The 25,695-nt window shown below is 44.0% G+C and overlaps 1 protein-coding gene across 8 annotated transcripts in view; it reads right to left on the bottom strand.

Moving 5' to 3' along the window:
- Positions 1-1,959: 1,959 nt before the first annotated feature.
- ANK1 (ankyrin 1) overlaps positions 1,960-25,695 on the bottom strand; it is a 451,795-nt gene continuing 428,059 nt past the window's right edge. For all 8 annotated transcript variants that reach the window (XR_010180528.1, XM_063931753.1, XM_063931756.1 and 5 more), the window contains one exon: positions 1,960-3,327. Coding sequence is in view for 1 of the 8 variants with exons in the window: in XM_063931755.1 (XP_063787825.1) it covers positions 3,301-3,327 (27 nt within the window). In the remaining 7 variants the exon portion in view is untranslated. The remainder of the gene's footprint in view (positions 3,328-25,695) is intronic.

Raw genomic sequence — 25,695 nt, 5'->3', positions numbered from 1 at the left:
TTGTGAAAAACCCATGTCGACCTAATGACCAGATCGACCCCGTTGACCTATTGCATGTCGACCAATAGTGGTCGACATAATCACTGTCGACCTAATGACCTTATCCCCTGGTCACTGCATAGATTATCTGCATGCAGTGGAAAGGCCAGGAGCAGACCAGCAACACAACCAACTATTTCATACATTCATTGTACCGTAAATAGTACTGTTTACCCTGCTTGATTTTGTTAGAGGACATATATAGTAGGTTGTCTGTGTATAACCATGTACTCCGAGAGACAATTACTGTATATTTCCTCTATACTGGAACGATCTTTGGACTGTTACCACCTTACCACCACCCCCTTGTGGACACTGTGGTGCCTTTCATACTTCCTTTTTCTAATTTCTTCCATCTCGTTCTAGTTGATCTTGTGCAGTCCCACTGGACTGTTCCTCATAAGTGTCCAGGGGGTGTTATGTTTTTTTGTAGTGTGTCTTGTATGCTTAGGTTTAGAGTATCAATAATAAAAAAAGCTATATTTGAGAAAACTCATACCACCACTCTATGGTATCTACCAACTACCAGCGTACAGTTTGTATCTATTCTCCAAGTGTCTGATTCAGGTAGGACATGAATGGTTTTGGGTAACTATGCCAATGCTACACAGTTACGACTTTTTCTAATAGATCCAGAACATTTCAATTATCCTGCTGTTCATTACTTACAGCACGTCACAACAGTTCCTGGTCAGCAGACATCGGGGCAGGTGTGTGCGTGCAATATTTTATCCTAATATGTAATAGGAAAAAAAGCCACAGAAAAGGTTTTCTGATTTGAACACAATGCCAATCTTTATGGTCTAAATTTTTTTATAATTTGCCTGAATACATATATAGTTCTTTGCTACTTCTGTTGCCACCAGGATCTACAGAACAAACTTCATTCTGGCTCACAGAACAAGTGATTCAGTTAAGTCAGAGCCTCTGCAGCTGTTTGTAACCAGTAGGAGTTTTTGCCCAGCATGTATGAACAGCGATGATGGCTGACATCGCTGGGCTGGAAATCGCTCAGTGCATACACACTGAGCCATTATCCCCCCTGCCCAGCGATGTCAGCGGTGGTGAACGGCTTTCCATCGCAGGATGCTATGGAAAACCGTTCACCCGGCCATTCATGAAGTGGGGGCGCGCATCAGTGCTCATCGCCGGGGCATACACACTGGGCGGTTTTGAGCTGAAAGCAGCTCAAAACACCAAAAGTGAGCTGCGCTCAGCTCAAACTGTGTATGGGCCTTTAGAGTACTGCATAACGTTATGTACTGATAGAGCAGGGGAAGGAAACCTGTTACGCTCCAGCTTTTGTGAAACTATACATCCCATCATCGTGCCACTGTTTTAGCATGTAAAACTGTGGCAGGACATGCTGGGATGTGTAGTTCCATAGCAGCTAGATTACCACTTTCATAGAGTGTCAAAACAAACCTACAGCATGTGCTGTTGGTCTAACACTAATTGTACGCAGATGTGTTTGCTAATTAATCCATTATTACAAATTTATTATATAACGTATAACTTTTTATTTTTCGGTGTAGGCTACTCAATCATTCTAAGTCCAAGTGGATGGAGCGCAAGATGATGTCCTATCCATTCAGAAACCTCTATTTCATAGGTTCTCAAACTCGGTCCTCAGGACCCCACACAGTGCATGTTTTGCAGGTAACCCAGCAGGTGCACAGGTGTATTAATTACTCACTGACACATTTTAAAAGGTCCACAGGTGGAGCTAATTATTTCACTTGTGATTCTGTGAGGAGACCTGCAAAACATGCACCGTGTGGGGTCCTGAGGACCGAGTTTGAGAACCTGTGCTCTATTTCATTTACAATAAAAATACATTTAGTGCAACAGTGCCACTGTGTGGTAATTGTGAACATTGCACGTTCTCACCGTACTTGCCACAGATTGAATTACACAAAGTAAGATTATATTGCATAGTATTTATTTCCATATGAGCAGTTATTGTACAATCAGCTTCTTATGCATATCAGAAATTGCATCTAAAAAGAGCGCTGGAGAGGTTGTGAAGGTGAGTGCTTTCTCTCTCCGGAGCAGGGCTGGAGGGTCTGGACTTGGGATAACTGTAGTGGGGAGGGGGTAGGCTAAATCCTTAATTATAGAATTCTCCCCTCCCCCCCTAAAGCTGGAACCACATTCCTGAGTCAGGGGGGCAGTTTCATCCCCATACCCCCCCTACCCCTAATAATAAACATTCTGCACTATATAAAGATATAGTATCTTTATGCACTTTCAGCCCCTGATAATGAACATGCTCCACTCTATAATTATATTGAGTATCTCTATACACTCCTAGCCCCTGATAATTAGCATGCTGCTCTGCATAATGAATCTGGTTATATCTATACATTTCCATCCCCCTATTATAAACGTACTGCACTGTACAATAATGCAGACTACCTTTATGCACTACCAGTAGCTTGAGAATAAGCATGCTGTACTGTATAATGGTGTCGAGTGCTTCTATAAATGCTTAGCCGCCTGAAAAAAGAACATGCCGCGTTGTATAATGGTACTGAGTATCTACATACACTTTTGTAGCCCTCTTCAAGTGAAGACACGTCCCTGCATAACGATACTGAGTATCTCTAACATGTAGCCCTTTCGCTTTGAAGGAAATTGAACACAAATTAACTGCAACATGCAGAACCTTTGCCTGGCCTGCCCGGTCGACATTGTGCTGTGCCCTTTGGCCTGAAGGACAATCCTTAGGCTGAGGGTGACTCCTATTGCTGTTTGTCGATGGGCAGCCAATGTATTGAGAAGAAACTGGGGAGGGGCTCCCTTTAAGCTGCTGAAGAGTGTATAGACATACTCAGTACTGATAAACATGTAGTATCTGAGACACAAGCAGTTTGCAGCTGGGATAGGTGAAGAAGGAAAAGGTTAAGTGTCGCCCACTTTCCAATCTGATTCCATAAATGCCCCTCCCCCCAGTGGAGTTTAAGAAGACAGAGGGCAAATGGAAATGGGATCTGCATGGTGGGAAGTAGGGAGGGGGGCAGCTCTGTCCTCTTCCCCAATGTCATCTCATGCATATTACTCTGTAACATGCAGGGTGCAAATCTTCATGCCATGAGCATACAGGGGGCGAACGTCTGCTTCGGACTTTGGAGGGGGAGGGACTCCTCAGTTTTTTATTTTTCCAGGAAGGGAAGACTCTGCTTATAGATGAGCGAGAAGAAATTCATGTCTGTACTGATTGGTATTCTGTGGGTGCAGTAAATGGCAGTCAGGGCGTTTTCAGTAGCTTGTACTTGAGGTGTAGTTCTGAGTGACCGCAGCAGGGAGAGAATGAAAGAGAAAAAATACAAATGAGTGATTCCATTATATATGAATAAATGTGACTAGCACACAACACAAAACAATAATACATAGCTGGCTACGTAGCAATATAATTCAGTAGCTGCTTGCAGTGATTAATAAAATGCAGCTACTGTATAAAGCTTTCTACTGACAGATATTACTATATATAGCAGGAGTAATAGCGAAGGCTGGGACATCACTACAGTTGGCATTGTCTTTCTCTAGTACCAGCCATGCCATGGCACAGAACTGACAAATTATACTTGTCATAGTAATTAATCATGTCGTGTCTGTGTCCTTATTCTGTCCTACCTCTTGTTCCTTTCATCTTCAGTACAATTACAGACCTTGTTTTTTTGCAAATTAACTTAGTCAGCCCTGTTCCCGGTGTCTGTAGTGTTTGCAGAGCACGGTGTAATTCCCATCTGCCCTATTCCTAGTGTCCTCCTGTATTTCACATGACAGTATTACCCCTGTCAGCTCAGACCTAGTCCCCCCCCATCCCCAGCCTCATTCCCCCATCCCCATCTCATAGTAACACTAGCTAGGAAGTTTTCCAGAGGGACACCATGGGAGAAGTTACAAACTACTTAGGCCCTGGCATACCTAGGGACCCCAGTGGTGGCAATTTATAATGGGGCAGATAGGGTGACTGCCAGCATGCTAGTGGAAATCAGGGGCAGGTCACACACCGTTGGGCTAAGCACACAGCACCAGCTTTGCTATAGTTGTGGTGGAGGTACAACAAGCCACCGCCCGTTTCCTAAGTAGCCCTGTTCTCACTGTATCCCTGAAGTTCAGCTGTTGCACCTGTCTGTCTGTCTGTCTGTTTGTTTCATCTGTAAAGCTGGCCATACACTAGTGTGATATCGGATGCGAACGTACGATTTTGATGTGTCATTTGAGGCATCTTATGCACATCTATTTGTGATATGATGCACGGCCCCAAATTATCATAAATGCAGCCCATATTATTTATCGTATGCACATCGTACCTTGTTTTTTGCACATACGATGCATCATTCGATGGATCTTTTGATCAGTGTAATTTTGAGTGGCAATTTTTCTCAAGGTGATTACGTGCTTTTTGTGAGGCATACGTTTGCTTGCTAGATCGTATGCTTCATCGTATGCACATCATGTGTAAAAAAAAAAACCCCAAATCTCCCAGGGGAATTGAATGGAAATCATGACAGGAATCGGATTGTATGGCCAGTTTAGCCCAGACTTCACCCACACACGACATGGTAACCCTAATCTGGGTTCTACCAGTATACCCTTGTATTTGGTATTGCAGTGTAATTACGGTCTCACCTGTAGTTATTGTACACCTGTATTTCATACCCCAAGCCACAGTTCTCTATATCCATCTGTAGATTCCATTTTGTCGTTCTATGATTTAGCACAGTGACCTGTAATCCATGCTGGCAACCTTGACATTCTAATTTGTGTACAATGTTTTAAAAGTAGAACTATTTTTTTCTTAATACATATGTATTACCATATATGGATTTGTTACTTCTAATATGTATCTTTTTACAATATGTATCTTTTTACAGTTTTAAAGGCTGGGATAAAAGCATCTCCTCATTATTGTTTGTGTTATGTTGAGTGTGCCCTGAAATGAATATAACCATGGAGTAAGGCATTTTCTGATCCACTCACATCTACAGTTTTCACCTGTCTGATATTCCCACGACACCACAGATGCTAACATGCCAGTAACTTGTCCCATCCCATAGGCCACCTGTACATCAGATTCCAGTACAACCCCAGCCGGACCTATATGTCACACAAACCGCAATCCCTATTTTGATAATGTCACACGTAAAAACTGTGAACACATGGGTTAGGCTGCGGTGGGGGTGGGGTTAGGTTGAGGGGAGAGAGGGTTACAGTTGCGGGGGAGGGATTCTCAGCATTGGGATGCCGCTGTTGGTCTTTTGACCGCTGGCATCTCAAACGCTGGTCTCACGAATAACACCCCTCAGAACAACATTGCCATAGTCATATGCTTAAACAAATCTCAATTCATTGACCAATTAGACAAATAAGACCTAACTGTAACATAATAATTAAATTGCAAAATGGTGATAATAAGGGAAAGTATTTGTAAATAGATATAAAAAGCCAAGAAATTTAGATTGCAGATAACTGAATTGAGATAGATCAAAACATCCAAAATACCATCAACTTTGGCATAGAATGATGATGACCAAAATGTGCAATTGTCAAAATGCGTAAGAAATTTGGGACCAATTACAGAATGTTCATGACAGCAAATAATAATGTGTATTAATAATCAAACTATATCAAAGTTATATGACACATAAACAACTATTTCCAGCATATATAAGACTAATAGTCAGAGCTAGGAATGCTTGTAAGCCACAGTGAGAGTCAAAAAGGAAACATAATTCTGTACTAAGGCACCAAAACGGTGAAAGTGGAAATATGGCTATTGATAAAGGTTCTCTGTAACGCAGATGTCACACACACTATTACAGGGCTAACTACCAGCTTCATCAGGAACAAGAAAAAAGAGCCAAGTGACACTTAGATGGAACAAGAATCCTAAATGATCTGAACATCACCACAACATGAGCCAGCTTGTGGAAAGGGGTTCCGGATAATAGGCCGACCCCATATGGTCGACATGCACAAGGTCAACAGGTAGAAAAGGTCGACACTGTCAAAAGGTCAACATGTAAAAGGTCACCAGTGCTTAAAGTCAACAGGTTTAATAGGTCGACAGGTTCAAATGGGTAACATGACAATAGTCGACACAAGTTTCCACTAATTTGGCTTACATACAGTTAAACATACAAAATGACACCCTAAAAACTTGTAGACCTATTGTACCTGTCAACCATTTGTGGTGTCGACTTTTTTCCCATGTCAACCTTTTGACCCAGTCGACTTACTGCATGTCGACCATATGGTGTTGACCTATTTCTGTTCATCCCACTGATCCACTCCTGTGGAAAGAGGTGAAAGGAATGCCTATCCACTAAAAGCAGAAGTTGTGATGAAACAGGGGGTAAAACTTGCCCTGCCATGACTGTACCATATTTTCTCTGACGTCCTAGTGGATGCTGGGAACTCCGAAAGGACCATGGGGGAATAGCGGCTCCGCAGGAGACTGGGCACAACTAAAGAAAGCTTTTAGGTCACCTGGTGTGCACTGGCTCCTCCCACTATGACCCTCCTCCAAGCCTCAGTTAGATTTTGTGCCCGGCCGAGGTTGGATGCACACTAGGGGCTCTCCTGAGCTTCTAAAAAGAAAGTATATAATTAGGTTTTTTATTTTACAGTGAGACCTGCTGGCAACAGGCTCACTGCAGCGAGGGACTAAGGGGAGAAGAAGCGAACCTACCTGCTTGCAGCTAGCTTGGGCTTCTTAGGCTACTGGACACCATTAGCTCCAGAGGGATCAACCGCATGGAACTGGCCTTGGTGTTCGGTCCCGGAGCCGCGCCGCCGTCCCCCTTACAGAGCCAGAAGCAAGAAGAGGTCCGGAAAATCGGCGGCAGAAGACATCAGTCTTCACCAAGGTAGCGCACAGCACTGCAGCTGTGCGCCATTGCTCCTCATACACACTTCACACTCCGGTCACTGAGGGTGCAGGGCGCTAGGGGGGGGCGCCCTGAGCAGCAATAAAAACACCTTGGCTGGCAAAAATACCACAATTTCTCTATCGTCCTAGTGGATGCTGGGGTTCCTGAAAGGACCATGGGGAATAGCGGCTCCGCCGGAGACAGGGCACAAAAAGTAAAGCTTTAGGATCAGGTGGTGTGCACTGGCTCCTCCCCCTATGACCCTCCTCCAACCCAGTTAGATTTTGTGCCCGGCCGAGAAGGGTGCAATCTAGGTGGCTCTCCTAAAGAGCTGCTTAGGAAAGTTTAGCTTAGGTTTTTTATTTTACAGTGAGTCCTGCTGGCAACAGGATCACTGCAACGAGGGACTTAGGGGAGAAGAAGTGAACTCACCTGCGTGCAGGATGGATTGGCTTCTTGGCTACTGGACATCAGCTCCAGAGGGACGATCACAGGTACAGCCTGGATGGTCACCGGAGCCTTGCCGCCGGCCCCCTTGCAGATGCTGAAGTAAGAAGAGGTCCAGAATCGGCGGCAGAAGACTCCTCAGTCTTCTAAAGGTAGCGCACAGCACTGCAGCTGTGCGCCATTTTCCTCTCAGCACACTTCACACGGCAGTCACTGAGGGTGCAGGGCGCTGGGAGGGGGGCGCCCTGGGAGGCAAATGAATACCTATTTTGGCTAAAAATACCTCACATATAGCCTCCGGAGGCTATATGGAGATATTTAACCCCTGCCAGAATCCGTTAAGAGCGGGAGACGAGGCCGCCGAAAAAGGGGCGGGGCCTATCTCCTCAGCACACAGCGCCATTTTCCCTCACAGAAAGGCTGGAGGGAAGGCTCCCAGGCTCTCCCCTGCACTGCACTACAGAAACAGGGTTAAAACAGAGAGGGGGGGCACTAATTTGGCGATATGCTTATATATATATTAAGATGCTATAAGGGAAAACACTTATATAAGGTTGTCCCTATATAATTATAGCGTTTTTGGTGTGTGCTGGCAAACTCTCCCTCTGTCTCTCCAAAGGGCTAGTGGGTCCTGTCCTCTATCAGAGCATTCCCTGTGTGTGTGCTGTGTGTCGGTACGTGTGTGTCGACAGGTAGGAGGACGATGTTGGTGAGGAGGCGGAGCAATTGCCTGTAATGGTGATGTCACTCTCTAGGGAGTCGACACCGGAATGGATGGCTTATTTAGGAAATTACGTGATAATGTCAACACGCTGCAAGGTCGGTTGACGACATGAGACGGCCGACAAACAATTAGTACGGTCCAGACGTCTCAAAAACACCGTCAAGGGTTTTAAAACGCCCGTTTACTTTAGTCGGTCGACACAGACACAGACAGGGACACTGAATCCAGTGTCGACGGTGAATAAACAAACGTATTCCTTATTAGGGCCACACGTTAAAGGCAATGAAGGAGGTGTTACGTATTTCTGATACTACAAGTACCACAAAAGAGGGTATTATGTGGGATGTGAAAAAACTACCATAGTTTTTCCTGAATCAGATAAATTAAATAAAGTGTGTGATGATGCGTGGGTTCCCCCCGATAGAAAATTATGGGCGGTATACCCTTTCCCGCCAGAAGTTAGGGCGCGTTGGGAAACACCCCTTAAGGTGGATAAGGCGCTCACACGCTTATCAAAACAAGTGGCGGTACCGTCTATAGATAGGGCCGTCCTCAAGGACCAGCTGACAAGGCTGGAAAATATAATAAAAAGTATATACACACATACTGGTGTTATACTGCGGCCAGCGATCGCCTCAGCCTGGATGTGCAGAGCTAGGGTGGCTTGGTCGGATTCCCTGACTAAAAATATTGATACCCTTGACAGGGACAGTATTTTATTGACTATAGAGCATTTCTATATATGCGAGATGCACAGAGGGATATTTGCACTCTGGCATCATGAATAAACGCGATGTCCATAACTGCCAGAAGATGTTATGGACACGACAGTGGTCAGGTGATGCAGATTCCAAACGGCACAGTATGGCCGTATAAAGGAAGAGGACTTGTTTGGGGTCGGTCCATCGGACCTGGTGGTCACGGCAACTGCTGGAAAATCCACCGTTTTTTACCCTAAGTCACATCTCTGCAGAAAAAGACACCGTCTTTTCAGCCTCAGTCCTCTCGTCCCTATAAGATCATATCTGCCCAGGGATAGAGGAAAGGGAAGAAGACTGCAACAGGCAGCCTATTCCCAGGAACAGAAGCGTTCCACCGCGTCTGACAAGTTCTCAGCATGGCGCTGAGACCGTACAGGACCCCTGGATCCTACAAGTAGTATCCCGGGGGTACAGATGGGAATGTCGAGACGTTTCCCCTTCGCAGGCTCCTGAAGTCTGCTTTACCAAGTCTCCCTCCGACAAGGAGGTAGTATGGGAAAAAATTCACAAGCTGTGTTCCCAGCAGGTGACAATTAAATTACCCCTCCTACTACAGAAAAGGGGTATTATTCCACACTATATTGTGGTACTGAAGCCAGAAGGCTAGGTGAGACTTATTCTAAAAAAAAAAAAAAAAAAAAATTTTTTGAACACTTACAAAGGTTCAAATTAAGATGAAGTCACTCAGAGCAGTGATAACGAACCAGGAAGAAGGGGACTATATAGTGTCCCGGGACATCAGGGATGCTTACCTCTATGTCCCAAATTTGCCCTTCTCACTAAGGGTACCTCAGGTTCGTGGTGCAGAACTGTCACTATCAGTTTCAGACGCTGCCGTTTGGATTGTCCACGGCACCCCGGGGTCTTTACCAAGGTAATGGCCGAATTGATGATTCTTCTTCGAAGAAAAGGCGTCTTAATTATCCCTTACTTGGACGATCTCCTGATAGGGGCATAGTCCAGGGAACAGTTGGAGGTCGGAGTAGCACTATCTCGGATACTGCTACAATCAGCACGGGTGGATTCTAAATATTCCAAAATCGCAGCTGATCCCGACGACACGTCTGCTGTGCCTAGGGATGATTCTGGACACAGTCCAGAAAAAGGTGTTTCTCCCGGAAGAGAAAGCCAGGGAGTTATCCGAGCAAGTCAGGAACCTCCTAAAAACAGTGCATCATTGCACAAGGGTCCTGGTAAAAATGGTGGCTTCCTACGAAGCAATTCCATTCGGCAGATTTCACGTAAGAACTTTTCAGTGGGATCTGCTGGACAAATGGTCTGGATCGCATCTTCAGATGCATCAGCGGATAACCCAATATCCAAGGACAAGGGTGTCTCTCCTGTGGTGGTTATAGAGTGCTCATCTTCTAGAGGGCCGCAGATTCGGCATTCAGGATTGGATGCTGGTAACCACGGAGCCCAGCCTGAGAGGCTGGGGAGCAGTCACACAAGGGAAAAAATTTCCAGGGAGTGTGATCAAGTATGGAGACTTTTCTCCACATAAATATACTGGAGCTAAGGGTAAATTTATAATGCTCTAAGCTTAGCAAGACCTCTGCTTCAAGGTCAGCCGGTATTGATCCAGTGGGAAAAACATCACGGCAGTCGCCCACGTAAACAGACAGGGCGACACAAGAAGCAGGAGGGCAATGGCAGAAACTGCAAGGACTTTTCGCTGGGCGGAAAATCATGTGATAACACTGTCAGCAGTTTTTCATCCCGGGAATGGAAACTGGGAAGCAGACTTCCTCAGCACGACCTCCACCCGGGAGAGTGGAAACTTCATTGAGAAGTTTTTTCCACATGATTGTAAACCGTTGGGAAATACCAAAGGTGGACATGATGGCGTCCCGTCTGAACAAAAAACGGGACAGGTATTGCGCCAGGTCAAGGGACCCTCAGGCAATAGATGTGGACGTTCTGGTAACACCGTGGGTGTACCAGTCGGTGTATGTGTTCCCTCCTCTGCTTCTCATACCTAAGGTGCTGAGAATTATAAGACGTAGAGGAGTAAGAACTATACTCATGGCTCCGGATTGGCCAAGAAGGACTTGGTACCCGGAACTTCAAGAGATGCTTACAGAGGTCTTATGGCCTCTGCCGCTAAGAAGGGACTTGCTTCAGCAAGTACCATGTCTGTTCCAAGACTTACCGCAGCTGCGTTTGTCGGCATGGCGATGGAAAGCCGGATCCTAAGGGAAAAAAGGCATTCCGGAAGAGGTCATTCCTACCCTGGTCAAAGCCAGAAAGGAGGTGACCGCACAACATTATCACCACGTGTGGCGAAAATATGTTGCGTGGTGTGAGGCCAGGAAGGCCCCACAAAGAAATTTCAACTCGGTCGTTTCCTGCATTTCCTGCAAACAGGAGTGTCTATGGGCCTCAAATTGGGGTCCATTAAGGTTCAAATTCGGCCCTGTAAATTTTCTTCCAGAAAGAATTGGCTTCAGTTCCTGAAGTCCAGAAGTTTGTCAAGGGAGTATTGCATATACAAACCCCTTTTTTTGTGCCTCCAGTGGCACTGTGGGATCTCAACGTAGTTCTGGGATTTCTCAAATCACATTGGTTTAAAACCAGTCAAATATGTGGATTTGCAGCATCTCACATAAAAAGTGACCATGCTCTTGGCCCTGGCCTGGACCAGGCGAGTGTCAAATTGGTGGTTTTTTCTCAAAAAAGCCCATATCTGTTTGTCCATTCGGACAGGGCAGAGCTGCGGACTCGTCCCCAGTTCTCTCCCTAAGGTGGTGTCAGTGTTTCACCTGAACCAGCTTATTGTGGTGCCTTGCACCTACTAGGGACTTGGAGGACTCCAAGTTGCTAGAAGTTGTCAGGGCCCTGAAAATATATTCCAGGACAGCTGGAGTCAGAAAATCTGACTCGCTGTTTATACTGTATGCACCCAACAAGTTGGGTGCGCCTGCTTCTAAGCAGTCGATTGCTCGTTGGATTTGTAACACAATTCAACTTGCACATTCTGAGGCAGGCCTGCCACAGTCTAAATCGGTTAAGGCCCATTCCACAAGGAAGGTGGGCTCATCTTGGGCGGCTGCCCGAGAGGTCTCGGCATTACAACTCTGCCGAGCAGCTACGTGGTCAGGGGAGAACACGTTTGTAAAATTCTACAAATTTGATATCCTGGCAAAAGAGGACCTGGAGTTCTCTCATTCGGTGCTGCAGAGTCATCCGCACTCTCCCGCCCGTTTGGGAGCTTTGGTATAATCCCCATGGTCCTTTCAGGAACCCCAGCATCCACTAGGACGATAGAGAAAATAAGAATTTACTTACCGATAATTCTATTTCTCGGAGTCCGTAGTGGATGCTGGGCGCCCATCCCAAGTGCGGATTATCTGCAATACTTGTACATAGTTACAAAAATCGGGTTATTATTGTTGTGAGCCATCTTTTCAGAGGCTCCGCTGTTATCATACTGTTAACTGGGTTTAGATCACAAGTTGTACGGTGTGATTGGTGTGGCTGGTATGAGTCTTACCCGGGATTCAAAATTCCTCCCTTATTGTGTACGCTCGTCCGGGCACAGTACCTAACTGGCTTGGAGGAGGGTCATAGGGGGAGGAGCCAGTGCACACCACCTGATCCTAAAGCTTTACTTTTTGTGCCCTGTCTCCTGCGGAGCCGCTATTCCCCATGGTCCTTTCAGGAACCCCAGCATCCACTACGGACTCCGAGAAATAGAATTATCGGTAAGTAAATTCTTATTATATAGCCCCAGAGGCTATATATGTGATAATTACCCCTGCCAGAATCCATAAAAAAGCGGGAGAATAGTCCGCGAAAAAGGGGCGGAGCTATCTCCTTCAGCACACTGGCGCCATTTCTCCCTCACAGCTCCGCTGGAAGGAAGCTCCCTGGCTCTCCCCTGCAGTCTACACTACAGAAAAGGGTAAAAAAGAGAGGGGGGGCACTAAATTTAGGCGCAGTATATATAACAGCAGCTATAGGGGACATAATTCAGTTAGTCCCTGCATTATATAGCGCTCTGGTGTGTGCTGGCATACTCTCACTCTGTCTCCCCAAAGGGCTTTTGTGGGTCCTGTCCTCTGTTAGAGCATTCCCTGTGTGTGTGCGGTGCGTCGGTACGGCTGTGTCGACATGTTTGATGAGGATAATGATGTGGAGGCGGAGCAGATGCCTATAGAAGGGATGTCACCCCCTGCGGGGCAGACACCTGAGTGGATGGACTTATGGAAGGAATTGCGTGCACGTGTCGACTCCATACACAAAAAATTTGACGACATGCCAAATGCGGGACAGCCGGCTTCTCAGCTCGTGCCTGTCCAGGCGTCTCAAAGGCCATCGGGGGCTCTAAAATGCCCGCTATCTCAGATGGCAGACGCGGATGTCGACACGGATACTGACACCAGTGTCGACGACGATGAGTCTAGTCTAATGTCCACTAAGGCCATTCGTTGCATGATTGAAGCAGTGAAAGAGGTGTTACAAATTTCTGATATAAACCCAGGTACCACTAAAAAGGGTATTATGTTTGGGAAGAAAAAACTACCCGTAGTTTTTCCCCCATCAGAAGAATTAAATGAAGTGTGTGAAGAAGCGTGGGCTTTCCCTGATAAAAGATTGGTAATCTCTAAGAAGTTACTAATGGCGTTCCCTTTCCCGCCAGAGGATAGGTCACGTTGGGAGACACCCCCTAGGGTGGATAAAGCGCTCACACGTTTGTCTAAAAAGGTGGCACTACCGTCTCCGGATACGGCCGCCCTCAAGGAACCTGCTGATAGAAAGCAGGAGGCGATCCTGAAGTCTGTATATACACACTCAGGCATTATACTTAGACCAGCTATTGCGTCAGCATGGATGTGCAGTGCTGCCGCTGCGTGGTCAGATTCCCTGTCAGAAAATATTGACACCCTAGACAGGGACGCTATTCTGCTAACCATAGAGCATATAAAAGACTCAGTCTTATACATGAGAGATGCACAGAGGGAGATCTGCCGGCTGGCATCTAAAATAAGTGCATTGTCCATTTCTGCTAGGAGAGGCTTATGGACTCGCCAGTGGACAGTGGATGCAGATTCAAAAAGGCACATGGAAGTTTTGCCTTATAAGGGTGAGGAGTTATTTGGGGATGGTCTCTCGGACCTAGTTTCCACAGCAACTGCTGGGAAGTCAGCATTTTTACCCCATGTTCCCTCACAGCCTAAAAAGGCGCCGTTTTATCAGGTACAGTCCTTTCGGACTCAGAAAAACAGGCGTGGAAAAGGCGGGTCCTTTCTGTCCAGAGGCAGAGGTAGGGGAAAAAGGCTGCAACAAACAGCAGGTTCCCAGGAGCAAAAGTCCTCCCCCGCTTCTTCCAAGTCCGCTGCATGACGGTGGGGCTCCACAGGCGGAGCCAGGTGCGGTGGGGGGCCGCCTCAAAAATTTCAGCGATCAGTGGGCTCGCTCACAGGTGGATCCCTGGATCCTGCAAATAGTATCTCAAGGGTACAAACTGGAATTCGAGGTGTCTCCACCCCACCGGTTCCTAAAATCTGCCTTGCCGATTACTCCTTCAGACAGGGAGGCTGTGCAAGCGGCAATTCACAAGCTGTATTCCCAGCAGGTGATAATCAAGGTGCCCCTACTTCAACAAGGACGGGGTTACTATTCCACACTGTTTGTGGTACCGAAACCGGACGGTTCGGTGAGACCCATTTTAATTATCCCGTACTTGGACGATCTCCTAATAAAGGCGAGGTCCAAGGAGCAGTTGTTGGTGGGAGTAGCACTATCTCAGGAGGTGCTACACCAGCACGGTTGGATTCTATATATTCCAAAATCACAGCTGGTTCCGACGACACGTCTACTGTTCCTGGGTATGATTCTGGATACAGGCCCTCATTCCGAGTTGATCGGTCGCAATGCGAATGTAGCAGAGTTACACACGCTAAGCCGCCGCCTACTGGGAGTGTATCTTAGCTTCTTAAAAGTGCGACCGAAGTAATCGCAATATTGCGATCACAAACCTCGTAGCAGTTTTGGAGTAGCTTCAGACTTATTCTGCCTGTGCGATCAGTTCAGTGCTTGTCGTTCCTGGTTGACGTCACAAACACACCCAGCGTTCGCCCAGGCACTCCCACCGTTTCTCCGGCCACTCCTGCGTTTTTTCCGGAAACTGTAGCGTTTTCAGCCACACGCCCCTGAAACGCCGTGTTTCCGCCCAGTAACACCCATTTCCTGTCAATCACATTACGATCGCCGGAGCGATGAAAAAGCCGTGAGTAAAATTACTTTCTACATAGCAAAGTTACTTGGCGCAGTCGCAGTGCGAACATTGCGCATGCGTACTAAGCGGATTTTCATTGCGATGCGATGAAAAATACCGAGCGAACAACTCGGAATGAGGGCCACAGTCCAGAAAAAAGTGTTTCTCCCGGAGGAGAAAGCCAAGGAGCTGTCATTTCTAGTCAGAGACCTCCTGAAACCAAAACAGGTATCGGTGCATCACTGCTCGCGGGTCCTGGGAAAGATGGTGGCTTCTTACGAAGCAATTCTTTTCGGCAGGTTCCATGCCAGAATCTTTCAGTGGGACCTGTTGGACCAATGGTCCGGATCGCATCTTCAGATGCATCGCCTAATAACCCTGTCTCCAAGAACCAGGGTGTCTCTGCTGTGGTGGCTGCAGAGTGCTCATCTTCTAGAGGGCCGCAGATTCGGCATACAGGACTGAGTCCTGGTGACCACGGAGGCTGGGGGGCAGTCACACAGGGAAGAAACTTCCAAGGACTATGGTCGAGTCAGGAGACTTCCCTACACATAAATATTCTGGAACTAAGGGCCATTTACAATGCCCTAAGTCAGGCAAAATCCCTGCTTCTACACCAGCCGGTACTGATCCAGTCAGACAACATCACGGCAGTCGCCCATGTAAATCGACAGGGCGGCACAAGAAGCAGGATGGCAATGGCAGAAGCCACAAGGATTCTCCGATGGGCGGAAAATCACGTACTAGCACTGTCAGCAGTGTTCATTCCGGGAGTGGACAACTGGGAAGCAGACTTTCTCAGCAGGCACGACCTCCACCCGGGAGAGTGGGGACTTCATCCAGAAGTCTTCACGCTGATTGTAAATCGATGGGAACGGCCACAGGTGGACATGATGGCGTCCCGCCTAAACAAAAAACTAGAGAGATATTGCGCCAGGTCAAGGGACCCTCAGGCGATAGCTGTGGACGCTCTAGTGACACCGTGGGTGTACCAGTCAGTTTATGTGTTCCCTCCTCTGCCTCTCATACCAAGGGTACTGAGAATAATAAGAAAACGAGGAGTAAGAACAATACTCGTGGTTCCGGATTGGCCAAGACGAGCGTGGTACCCGGAACTTCAAGAGATGATCTCAGAGGACCCATGGCCTCTGCCGCTCAGACAGGACCTGTTGCAGCAGGGGCCCTGTCTGTTCCAAGACTTACCGCGGCTGCGTTTGACGGCATGGCGGTTGAACGCCGGATCCTGAAGGAAAAGGGCATTCCGGAGGAAGTCATTCCTACGCTGATGTAACCCCCCCTTTACCGCTCTAACTATAGGTGCTAGGTCTCTCACCAAAGGGATGGTTACTCTATCTAGTAATGTGCCTCCACCCAAGCTATTGATGGACTACAGGCTGCCTGGGATGCCTGAATTCTGGTAGTATGTAAATTATAGTAATTATGTTATCTCTAGATGAATGTCAATTAATACATATTACTCATGTACCTGTTCTTTTCTTCCAGTTCTTCAATCAACGTCCAGCAACAGCAGATGGTAAGTATAATATTTTTAATAAAAGATAACACTTCCCACACACATATATATGTATATTCAAATATATAGTTTCCTAGCTACCCCACCTTCCTATACAATTTAATTGCATGCAATACAAAAAAACTATATGGTTTAAACCTCAATAAATGAGTGACCCGGGTACTCTTAATGAAATAGATAGTGCACTATTAGGGCCCATAAAATTCATAAAAGTAATAACAATTTAACATTACACTGAAATAATAACATCTTCCTTTAGTGACTTTCAATATGTTGATGAATTGTTCAGCTCAAGGTAGAATGTTACTGTTGCAATTTCTGTTCTGTAGAGTGTCACTTATGTATCCTTTTCTCTAGCTAAATAGAAAGTATCTATTCCTTCAAGTTGGCTATCTCTTTTCCACAATAAAAGTATGCTTGTATCTACTCAATATTATATCCAACTCCTCTGTGAGGTTTATCTCTGGTGGTTTTGTCTCTTAATGCTGAACAATGCTCCCATTTACTTTTACTGTATAAATGTCCTTTTAACTCCTCTGAGGCTTTGTTTTTAAACTGTCTCTTAAGCGATGTTTTCAGTAAAGATATTAAACAAAATATATTAACAATCTTGGTTGTTTCTTAGTCTTTATCTCCTGGCTCTATGCTGTAAATACCTTAATAAGTTTCATATGATGTCATGGGGATAATAACAGTAACCTGGGTTCCACGGGCTCCTAAGAGTACTCTTTACAGTACATCAATTCACTGTACTTATTCAGGTACTGCCGGCTTTCTTTCCCCTTTACTGGTATTAAAATTAGGCAGTTTACATAGAGACAGTCAGTAACTGTAGAGGTAATTATTTGACTAGTTCATATATTCATGTTACCCCCACTCACTGGAATCATGCAGGTTGTTCAACTTCTCCAGGGCACTACCCAAATACTGTGTTACCAGAGAAAAGCACTAGGAGTATAGAGTGGCTATTATCCGCTATGCTCTCTATATTAGTAAACTGCTGCCTTAATAGTCTATGGTCACTGCTTAGTGCTGCTGCTTCTATCCTAGTATAAGTTAAATGTTCCTCAGCTTATTACTGTCTGCTGTGCATAGTATTAAGTAAGTGGTAGCTTTGTTTTTCACTTACATATCCACAGCACAACGGTACTGCTCTGAGTGCTCCCCCGACTCCTCCTCTGATCAGCAACTGTCAGGCAGGCTCCGCCCCTCTACTGCTTATTGGGCCTCTGCTTCTGCTCTGCCTCTAGAGGGAAGGGTAAGCTAATTCTGCCGTTGGCGTCAGTGTTGCCATGGCGCCATGCCATCACCTCCGATGGATCCAGCCTTGCACCGCCGCTCACCCGAACATCACCGTCGGCACAACACCACAGCGGCGGCTCCTGGCGCGATCTCCGCCTCTCCACCTGACACCTCAGCGATAACAAGGTCAGTCAGCAGCAGCTTCCTGGCGCATTGTCTATTTATCCCTTCCAATTGCCCTCTCTGGCTGCGCACCCTAAGCTACTCCTGCCGCTGCTGTAATGTTTACAGTGCTACAGCTCTTAGCAGCGCTGGAGACCTAGGTGCGAGCACTGAGAGGGGGATCTGCAGTCTAACGTCCGCCGGCGGGAGCGCCTTATATATACATATCTACCCGCTCGCGGACCCTTTCTCTTGCACACGGCCCGCTGTTACCGGCTCGTGGCCCCCTCTAGTATTGCACACGGCTCTCTGTTACCGGCTCGTGGCCCCCTCTAGTATTGCACACGGCCCTCTGTTACCGGCGCGCGGGTCCTCCCCCACAGCAGCAACAACCCTTAAAACCCTATCCACTAGTATTATTATTAAACCCACCTCACCCATCACTGTGCTATCCTGCCCCTTCACCAATCCATCAATACAGCTCCGATGGGTATATATATATACATATACAGGCACAATAAATGTACACGTTACCCTACTGTTTATAAAACATATATACATCTACTATTCCCACATATAAATTTCATTAACATATATATACATATTACCAAAATACAATTATATCAGTTTATAACCTCTATGTCTATTTATACATATATATATATATATATATATATATTATATTATATAGCCTGATATAAGGCTACATTCTCCCCCTGGTGATCCATGATCCAGTATAGATTATCTGCTGGATCACCACCCTACTACGTAAATAATCATACCTTAAGCTCTCCCTGTCTTATGTTTAATAAGGTAATCATTAAAAATATGGCCATAACAATACAGTGCTAGCATGTGTCACCCTAGGTATATTGCATGGTATCCCTAGTTGGTCATATGTAAGTATAGTAGGGGGCCGACACATCCTTTTTGGCCTATCCCACACCTGTTCCTCTTCTATCTCACTATAAAGATGCGAAGATCTATCGGAATTATCTGATACTCTCCTGCTTTCAGTATCATGATATTCCAGATGTTCTTCCCAAGGGTTATTATCACTGAGCTTTTGGATGTTACCTTCCACATGTCCTAGAGAACCCTCAGTAACATGTTCATCAGTAAATTTGTCAAAACCCAAACAGTCATCCTTATAATAATACCCTTGTACCTCTGACTCATCATCTATGTCATCCACAATACTTAATTCATTATGTATTACATTTCTATTTCCCATTCTTTCATTAGTTGTGCAGGTATTATCATTTAATTCAAGCCCTTCTAACCGAACTTCTTTCCCTATAGGTAATAGATGCTGCCTGTGATATGTCAGTATCCTGTTTTCTCCTGACTCAGGCTTGATCTTATATACAGGTAAGTTTGAAAGTTTCTCAACAATCACGAAAGGATCTTCCCTCCACCTATTTGAAATTTTAAACTTTCTAGGTGTCCCTAGGAGTCTCAGTAAGACTCGATCCCCCGGAACTAACTCATGATCACGTATTCTCCTGTCATATCTGGTCTTATTTTTTAATCCCAATTTCCTGGCTGCACATTCAGCTATATCATAAGCCTCCTGTAGTTCCTCCCTTAACTTCTTTATGTATTTTAGGTGAGAGATAGCAGGTTTGTCACTAGTGGATATCCCCATACATACATCTATAGGAAGCCTGGCTTCCCGACCAAACATTAAGTAGTAGGGAGAATACCCTGTGGCTTCATTTTGTGTACAATTATATGCATGTACTAAACGGTCAGTATGTCTTTTCCAGTACCTTTTATCAAGAGGATTCAATGTTCCCAACATATCCAACAAGGTTCTGTTGAACCTCTCAGGTTGGGGGTCACCTTGTGGATGATATGGGGTTGTCCTTGATTTAGTTATCCCACAAATTGCACAAAGCTCTTTTATTAGTTTACTTTCGAACTCTCTACCTTGGTCAGAGTGAAGTCTGTTTGGAAGACCATAATGGACAAAAAATTTGTTCCATAATGTGTTTGCTACGGTAGTTGCCCTTTGATTTGGTGTTACGTAGGCCTGGGCATATCTGGTAAAATGATCAGTTATCACTAATATGTGGCATTTCTTTCCTGGCTCTACTTCTAGTGTCAAAAAATCCATGCATACCAAATCCAAAGGCCCATTACTGTTAAAATTTACTAAAGGGGCAATTTGCTTAACTACAGTTTTTCGAACTATACAATTTCCACAGTTTCTACAATAGTCTTCTATTTCTTCCCTCATTCCTGGCCAATAAAACCTATCGGATATTAACTTAAAAGTTTTATCACACCCTAAATGGCCATGGTCATTGTGCAAAGCTTTCATCACTATATTTCTGTGCTTTTTAGGCAGAACTAACTGTTGCCTTTCACTTCCTCCTTGTTTTTTAGTTACACGATATAAAAGCCCATTTGTTAAGAATAACTTGTTCTTCTGTCGTTCAAATAACTTAGCTTCTTTGGTAACTAGCGAGGGCTTATGATCCCAACTCTGTGTCATTTTTACTATTACATCTCCTATATCTGGATCTTGATTTTGATCAGCTTGTATTTGACCTCTCCTAAATTTTGGCAATCCTTCTAGCTCCAAATTACTCAGCCAGCAGTATGATAATGGAAGAGCTTTGGAAGTGGCTCCTAAAGAACTTAACATTTCTCCTGGCATCATTTCTCCAATTTGTATTTGATGACATATCCCTTTCACATCTCCCATAGGCACTTCAATCCATTCATCTTCAACATCACTGTTGCCTTGGTTGGGGATCCTGGACAGTGAGTCAGCATCAATATTATTAATCCCTGGTCTATATTTTAAAGAAAAATTGTATAAGGCCAATGATGCAAGCCATCTGTGTCCAGTAGCATCGAGTTTTGCTGTTGTTTGTATATATGTTAAGGGGTTATTGTCAGTGTGTACCTCAAAAGGCACACCATATAAATAATCATGGAATTTTTCTACTACACACCACTTTAAAGCTAAAAATTCCAACTTATGTGTAGGATAGTTTCTTTCACTAATGGATAGGCCCCGGCTAGTAAAAGATACAGGTTTCAGTTCACCTTGGTACTTCTGATATAATACCCCTCCTATTCCTTCTTGTGAAGCATCTGTGTGAAGCACATATGGAAGGGATGGATCAGCATATGCTAAGACTGGAGCACCAGTCAGTTTTTCTTTTAAAGCTTGAAAAGCTATTTCACATTTATGGTCCCATCTATTTCCGAATGGTTCACTTGATTTGAACCAATGATTGGAGATTGCTTTATTGGCTTTCTTTTTATTATTTGGAGGATAACCCTTAGTCAAGTCAGTGAGAGGCTTTGAAATTTTAGAATAATTTGGGACGAAACGGCGGTAATAACCGCAGAACCCTAAAAATGATCTAAGTTCTTTCAATTTAGTTGGGCGGGGCCAATTCTTTACTGCATCCACTTTGGCAGGGTCAGTGGACACCCCTTCCCTCCCTACAATGTGTCCCAAATATTTCACAGAGGACCTACATAGTTGGCATTTATCAATGGATAGCTTCAATCCTCCCTCTATTAATCTATCCAACACTTTTAATAGTCGGGAGTTATGTTCAGCAAGGGAATTTCCAAAAACAATAATATCATCTAGGTAGACAATAACTTCTCTGTAGTTCATATCCCCTATAACTTTCTCCATAGTCCTTTGAAAGGTAGCAGGTGCTCCCTTTATACCTTGCGGCATCTTCAAGAATTCAAAGAATCCCAATGGGCAGATAAATGCTGTTTTTTCTCTGTCTTCTGGGCACATAGGGATCTGATAAAATCCATTTCTTAGGTCGAGTACAGAAAACCACCTGCTTCCTTGTAAGCAATCCAATGCCTCATCAATTTTTGGAACTGTGTACTGATCTGGTACAGTTCGAGAATTCAGTGTTCTATAATCCACACACATACGGATTTTTCCATTTTTTTTTTTTTGCTATTACAATTGGAGAGGCATATGGACTACGGGACTCTATAATGATTTGGTTCTCCAGTAATCCCTTCAGATGTAACCGAACGTCTTCAAAGTCCGCAGGTGCTATCCTACGGGAGCGCTCTCTAAAAGGACTTGTGTCATTTAACTTTATGCTATGCTCTACTCCTTTTGCTTCTCCTAAATCCCATTCTCCTGTTGAGAATGCTTGTTTCCTGCATTCTAATTCCTTGATTAAAAAGGTCTGGTCTTCTTTTAATAGGTCACTTTCCTGAAAACAAACATCAAATTCGTTCATACTTTCGCTAAAATTTATTTCTGGTTGCACCAGTAATGTATGTCCTACATCTACAACTCGCCCATCTTCATTCTGGCACCAATTTGATAGTGCTTGGTATAGCTGGGTGTTAGTCCCCACAATCACAGGGGGTCCATTTCTTTCTCCCTGAATTTCAGGACATATAAGAGCAATAAAAGGTACTTCTAAAGGCTCTTCAGAGTTTTTCCTATCAAATTCAAGGGTTACTTGTACATATCCTAAGTAGGGATATTTTTCAACACTTAATCCCCAAATGACTAACCCACTGAGTGGTTGTATGGGTATATCTGATATATGATCATTATACCAAGTTTCAAAGATTATAGACACCTGGGATCCACTATCTAAAAGTACCTTACAGTTATTTCCATTAATAGATGCAGGAACTATGGGAGTAGGCCCCAATAAACCCTCTGGCACTTTTCCATTCCACCAGGAATTCCCCATTGCACAGAAGCTGACTTCTAGGGGGACTGTGAGGGGTTCACAGCCCTCCCCTGTTCGTTTCCCTGCCCCGTAGAATTTCCTTGATGTGCGTTATAATTGGTTACAGGAGTCCTTGAAGATGATCCATCAGTATTAGCATTACATTCAAAGGCTCTGTGTCCTATCCTACCACATCTAAAACATCCTCTTCCTCTATTATTGTAAGAATTTCCCCTTCCAATACCTCGATCGGATGAATTGTTATTACTCCTCTGAGAAGAATTTCCTGAGTTTCGGCTACTTTGAGAGGATATAAATTGCTCTATTTTCTTATTTTGCTCCTCTATCATTTTAACTATTTTATCTTCTAAAGGATTTATTTCTACAGAGGGTTGAACAACTTTAACTTTTTTTACGGTTTTTTCTCTCATTTCAATTAGTACTTCTTCCTGCTTTATTTCTTTTAACAATTCATTAAAAGTAAGAATAGGTTCCCTTGTTCCTGAGCATCTAAATTTATGGGCTACAGAATCAGTTGTCAATGCTCCCCTCAGTAACTGTTTCATTCTGCTTCTATCCACTTCATCCCGTGTAATTCCACCTTTTTCTACTATCTTGTATAAAAGTTTGTCCAATCTTATTAAGTACGTACTTAACTTTTCTCCAGGTTCCTGAAACGTATGATGTAATCTAGATGTTAAATCCCCTACATCTTCTAACGTACCATAGGCATAATCTAGAGCCTCGAAATACGTCTCAAGAGTAGCTTGAGGATTACTTCGTCTAGCTGCTTGTATTATTCCCATGGCGGGTCCCCTTAGGCTTTCAACCACTCTTTGTCTTTTTATTTGATCAGGGCATTGCCATTCCTCAGCTTGTTGAACAGCAGCTTCCTTCCACGATTCGTACGTTTCTTCACCCAGTGGTACAGGCACCGTCCCAGAAAATATTCGTAATCTCCTGTAGCTCCCTTCATAGTGCCAGCGTTCTAACTGGGTAACTACTCTATCTACCATCGTCTCAAACTGTGACCCATCTACATTTGCACCATTTCCTTGTGTATTACTATGTGCATTTTCCCTTTCAGGGGTATCCCTAGAAGTGGATATATGTGCATTACTAGCTTCCTCATCTTTCTTCTTAGGCCAGATAATATGCCACCTCCTCCCAATTTCCTCATTTGCCATTATCATTATTGGTATCATACATGGGTCTAGTTCCCTTTCAGTCTCTATTAATATGGCTATTTCCTCTCTCCATTTATCCACAATTTTAGGTCTTTTGACCCCATATAATTTGTCTATAATTGTTCTTATGACTTCTTCATCTGAAAATTCAGAGAAATTCCCTCCTATTGCTATACATTTTTTAGGATTTTTTTCTTTTTGCAAACACCAAGTGTATATATCCTCTCCTGTTAAATTTTCCATTTTTACTAAGATCGTAATCTCAGCAGCAATGCCTCCAAATGTAACCCCCCCTTTACCGCTCTAACTATAGGTGCTAGGTCTCTCACCAAAGGGATGGTTACTCTATCTAGTAATGTGCCTCCACCCAAGCTATTGATGGACTACAGGCTGCCTGGGATGCCTGAATTCTGGTAGTATGTAAATTATAGTAATTATGTTATCTCTAGATGAATGTCAATTAATACATATTACTCATGTACCTGTTCTTTTCTTCCAGTTCTTCAATCAACGTCCAGCAACAGCAGATGGTAAGTATAATATTTTTAATAAAAGATAACACTTCCCACACACATATATATGTATATTCAAATATATAGTTTCCTAGCTACCCCACCTTCCTATACAATTTAATTGCATGCAATACAAAAAAACTATATGGTTTAAACCTCAATAAATGAGTGACCCGGGTACTCTTAATGAAATAGATAGTGCACTATTAGGGCCCATAAAATTCATAAAAGTAATAACAATTTAACATTACACTGAAATAATAACATCTTCCTTTAGTGACTTTCAATATGTTGATGAATTGTTCAGCTCAAGGTAGAATGTTACTGTTGCAATTTCTGTTCTGTAGAGTGTCACTTATGTATCCTTTTCTCTAGCTAAATAGAAAGTATCTATTCCTTCAAGTTGGCTATCTCTTTTCCACAATAAAAGTATGCTTGTATCTACTCAATATTATATCCAACTCCTCTGTGAGGTTTATCTCTGGTGGTTTTGTCTCTTAATGCTGAACAATGCTCCCATTTACTTTTACTGTATAAATGTCCTTTTAACTCCTCTGAGGCTTTGTTTTTAAACTGTCTCTTAAGCGATGTTTTCAGTAAAGATATTAAACAAAATATATTAACAATCTTGGTTGTTTCTTAGTCTTTATCTCCTGGCTCTATGCTGTAAATACCTTAATAAGTTTCATATGATGTCATGGGGATAATAACAGTAACCTGGGTTCCACGGGCTCCTAAGAGTACTCTTTACAGTACATCAATTCACTGTACTTATTCAGGTACTGCCCTATTTAGCTAGAGAAAAGGATACATAAGTGACACTCTACAGAACAGAAATTGCAACAGTAACATTCTACCTTGAGCTGAACAATTCATCAACATATTGAAAGTCACTAAAGGAAGATGTTATTATTTCAGTGTAATGTTAAACAAAATATATTAACAATCTTGGTTGTTTCTTAGTCTTTATCTCCTGGCTCTATGCTGTAAATACCTTAATAAGTTTCATATGATGTCATGGGGATAATAACAGTAACCTGGGTTCCACGGGCTCCTAAGAGTACTCTTTACAGTACATCAATTCACTGTACTTATTCAGGTACTGCCGGCTTTCTTTCCCCTTTACTGGTATTAAAATTAGGCAGTTTACATAGAGACAGTCAGTAACTGTAGAGGTAATTATTTGACTAGTTCATATATTCATGTTACCCCCACTCACTGGAATCATGCAGGTTGTTCAACTTCTCCAGGGCACTACCCAAATACTGTGTTACCAGAGAAAAGCACTAGGAGTA

Source organism: Pseudophryne corroboree, chromosome 6, assembly GCF_028390025.1.
Source record: "Pseudophryne corroboree isolate aPseCor3 chromosome 6, aPseCor3.hap2, whole genome shotgun sequence".
Lineage (NCBI taxonomy): Eukaryota > Metazoa > Chordata > Amphibia > Anura > Myobatrachidae > Pseudophryne > Pseudophryne corroboree.
This window is presented reverse-complemented; position numbering and strand designations above follow the sequence as displayed.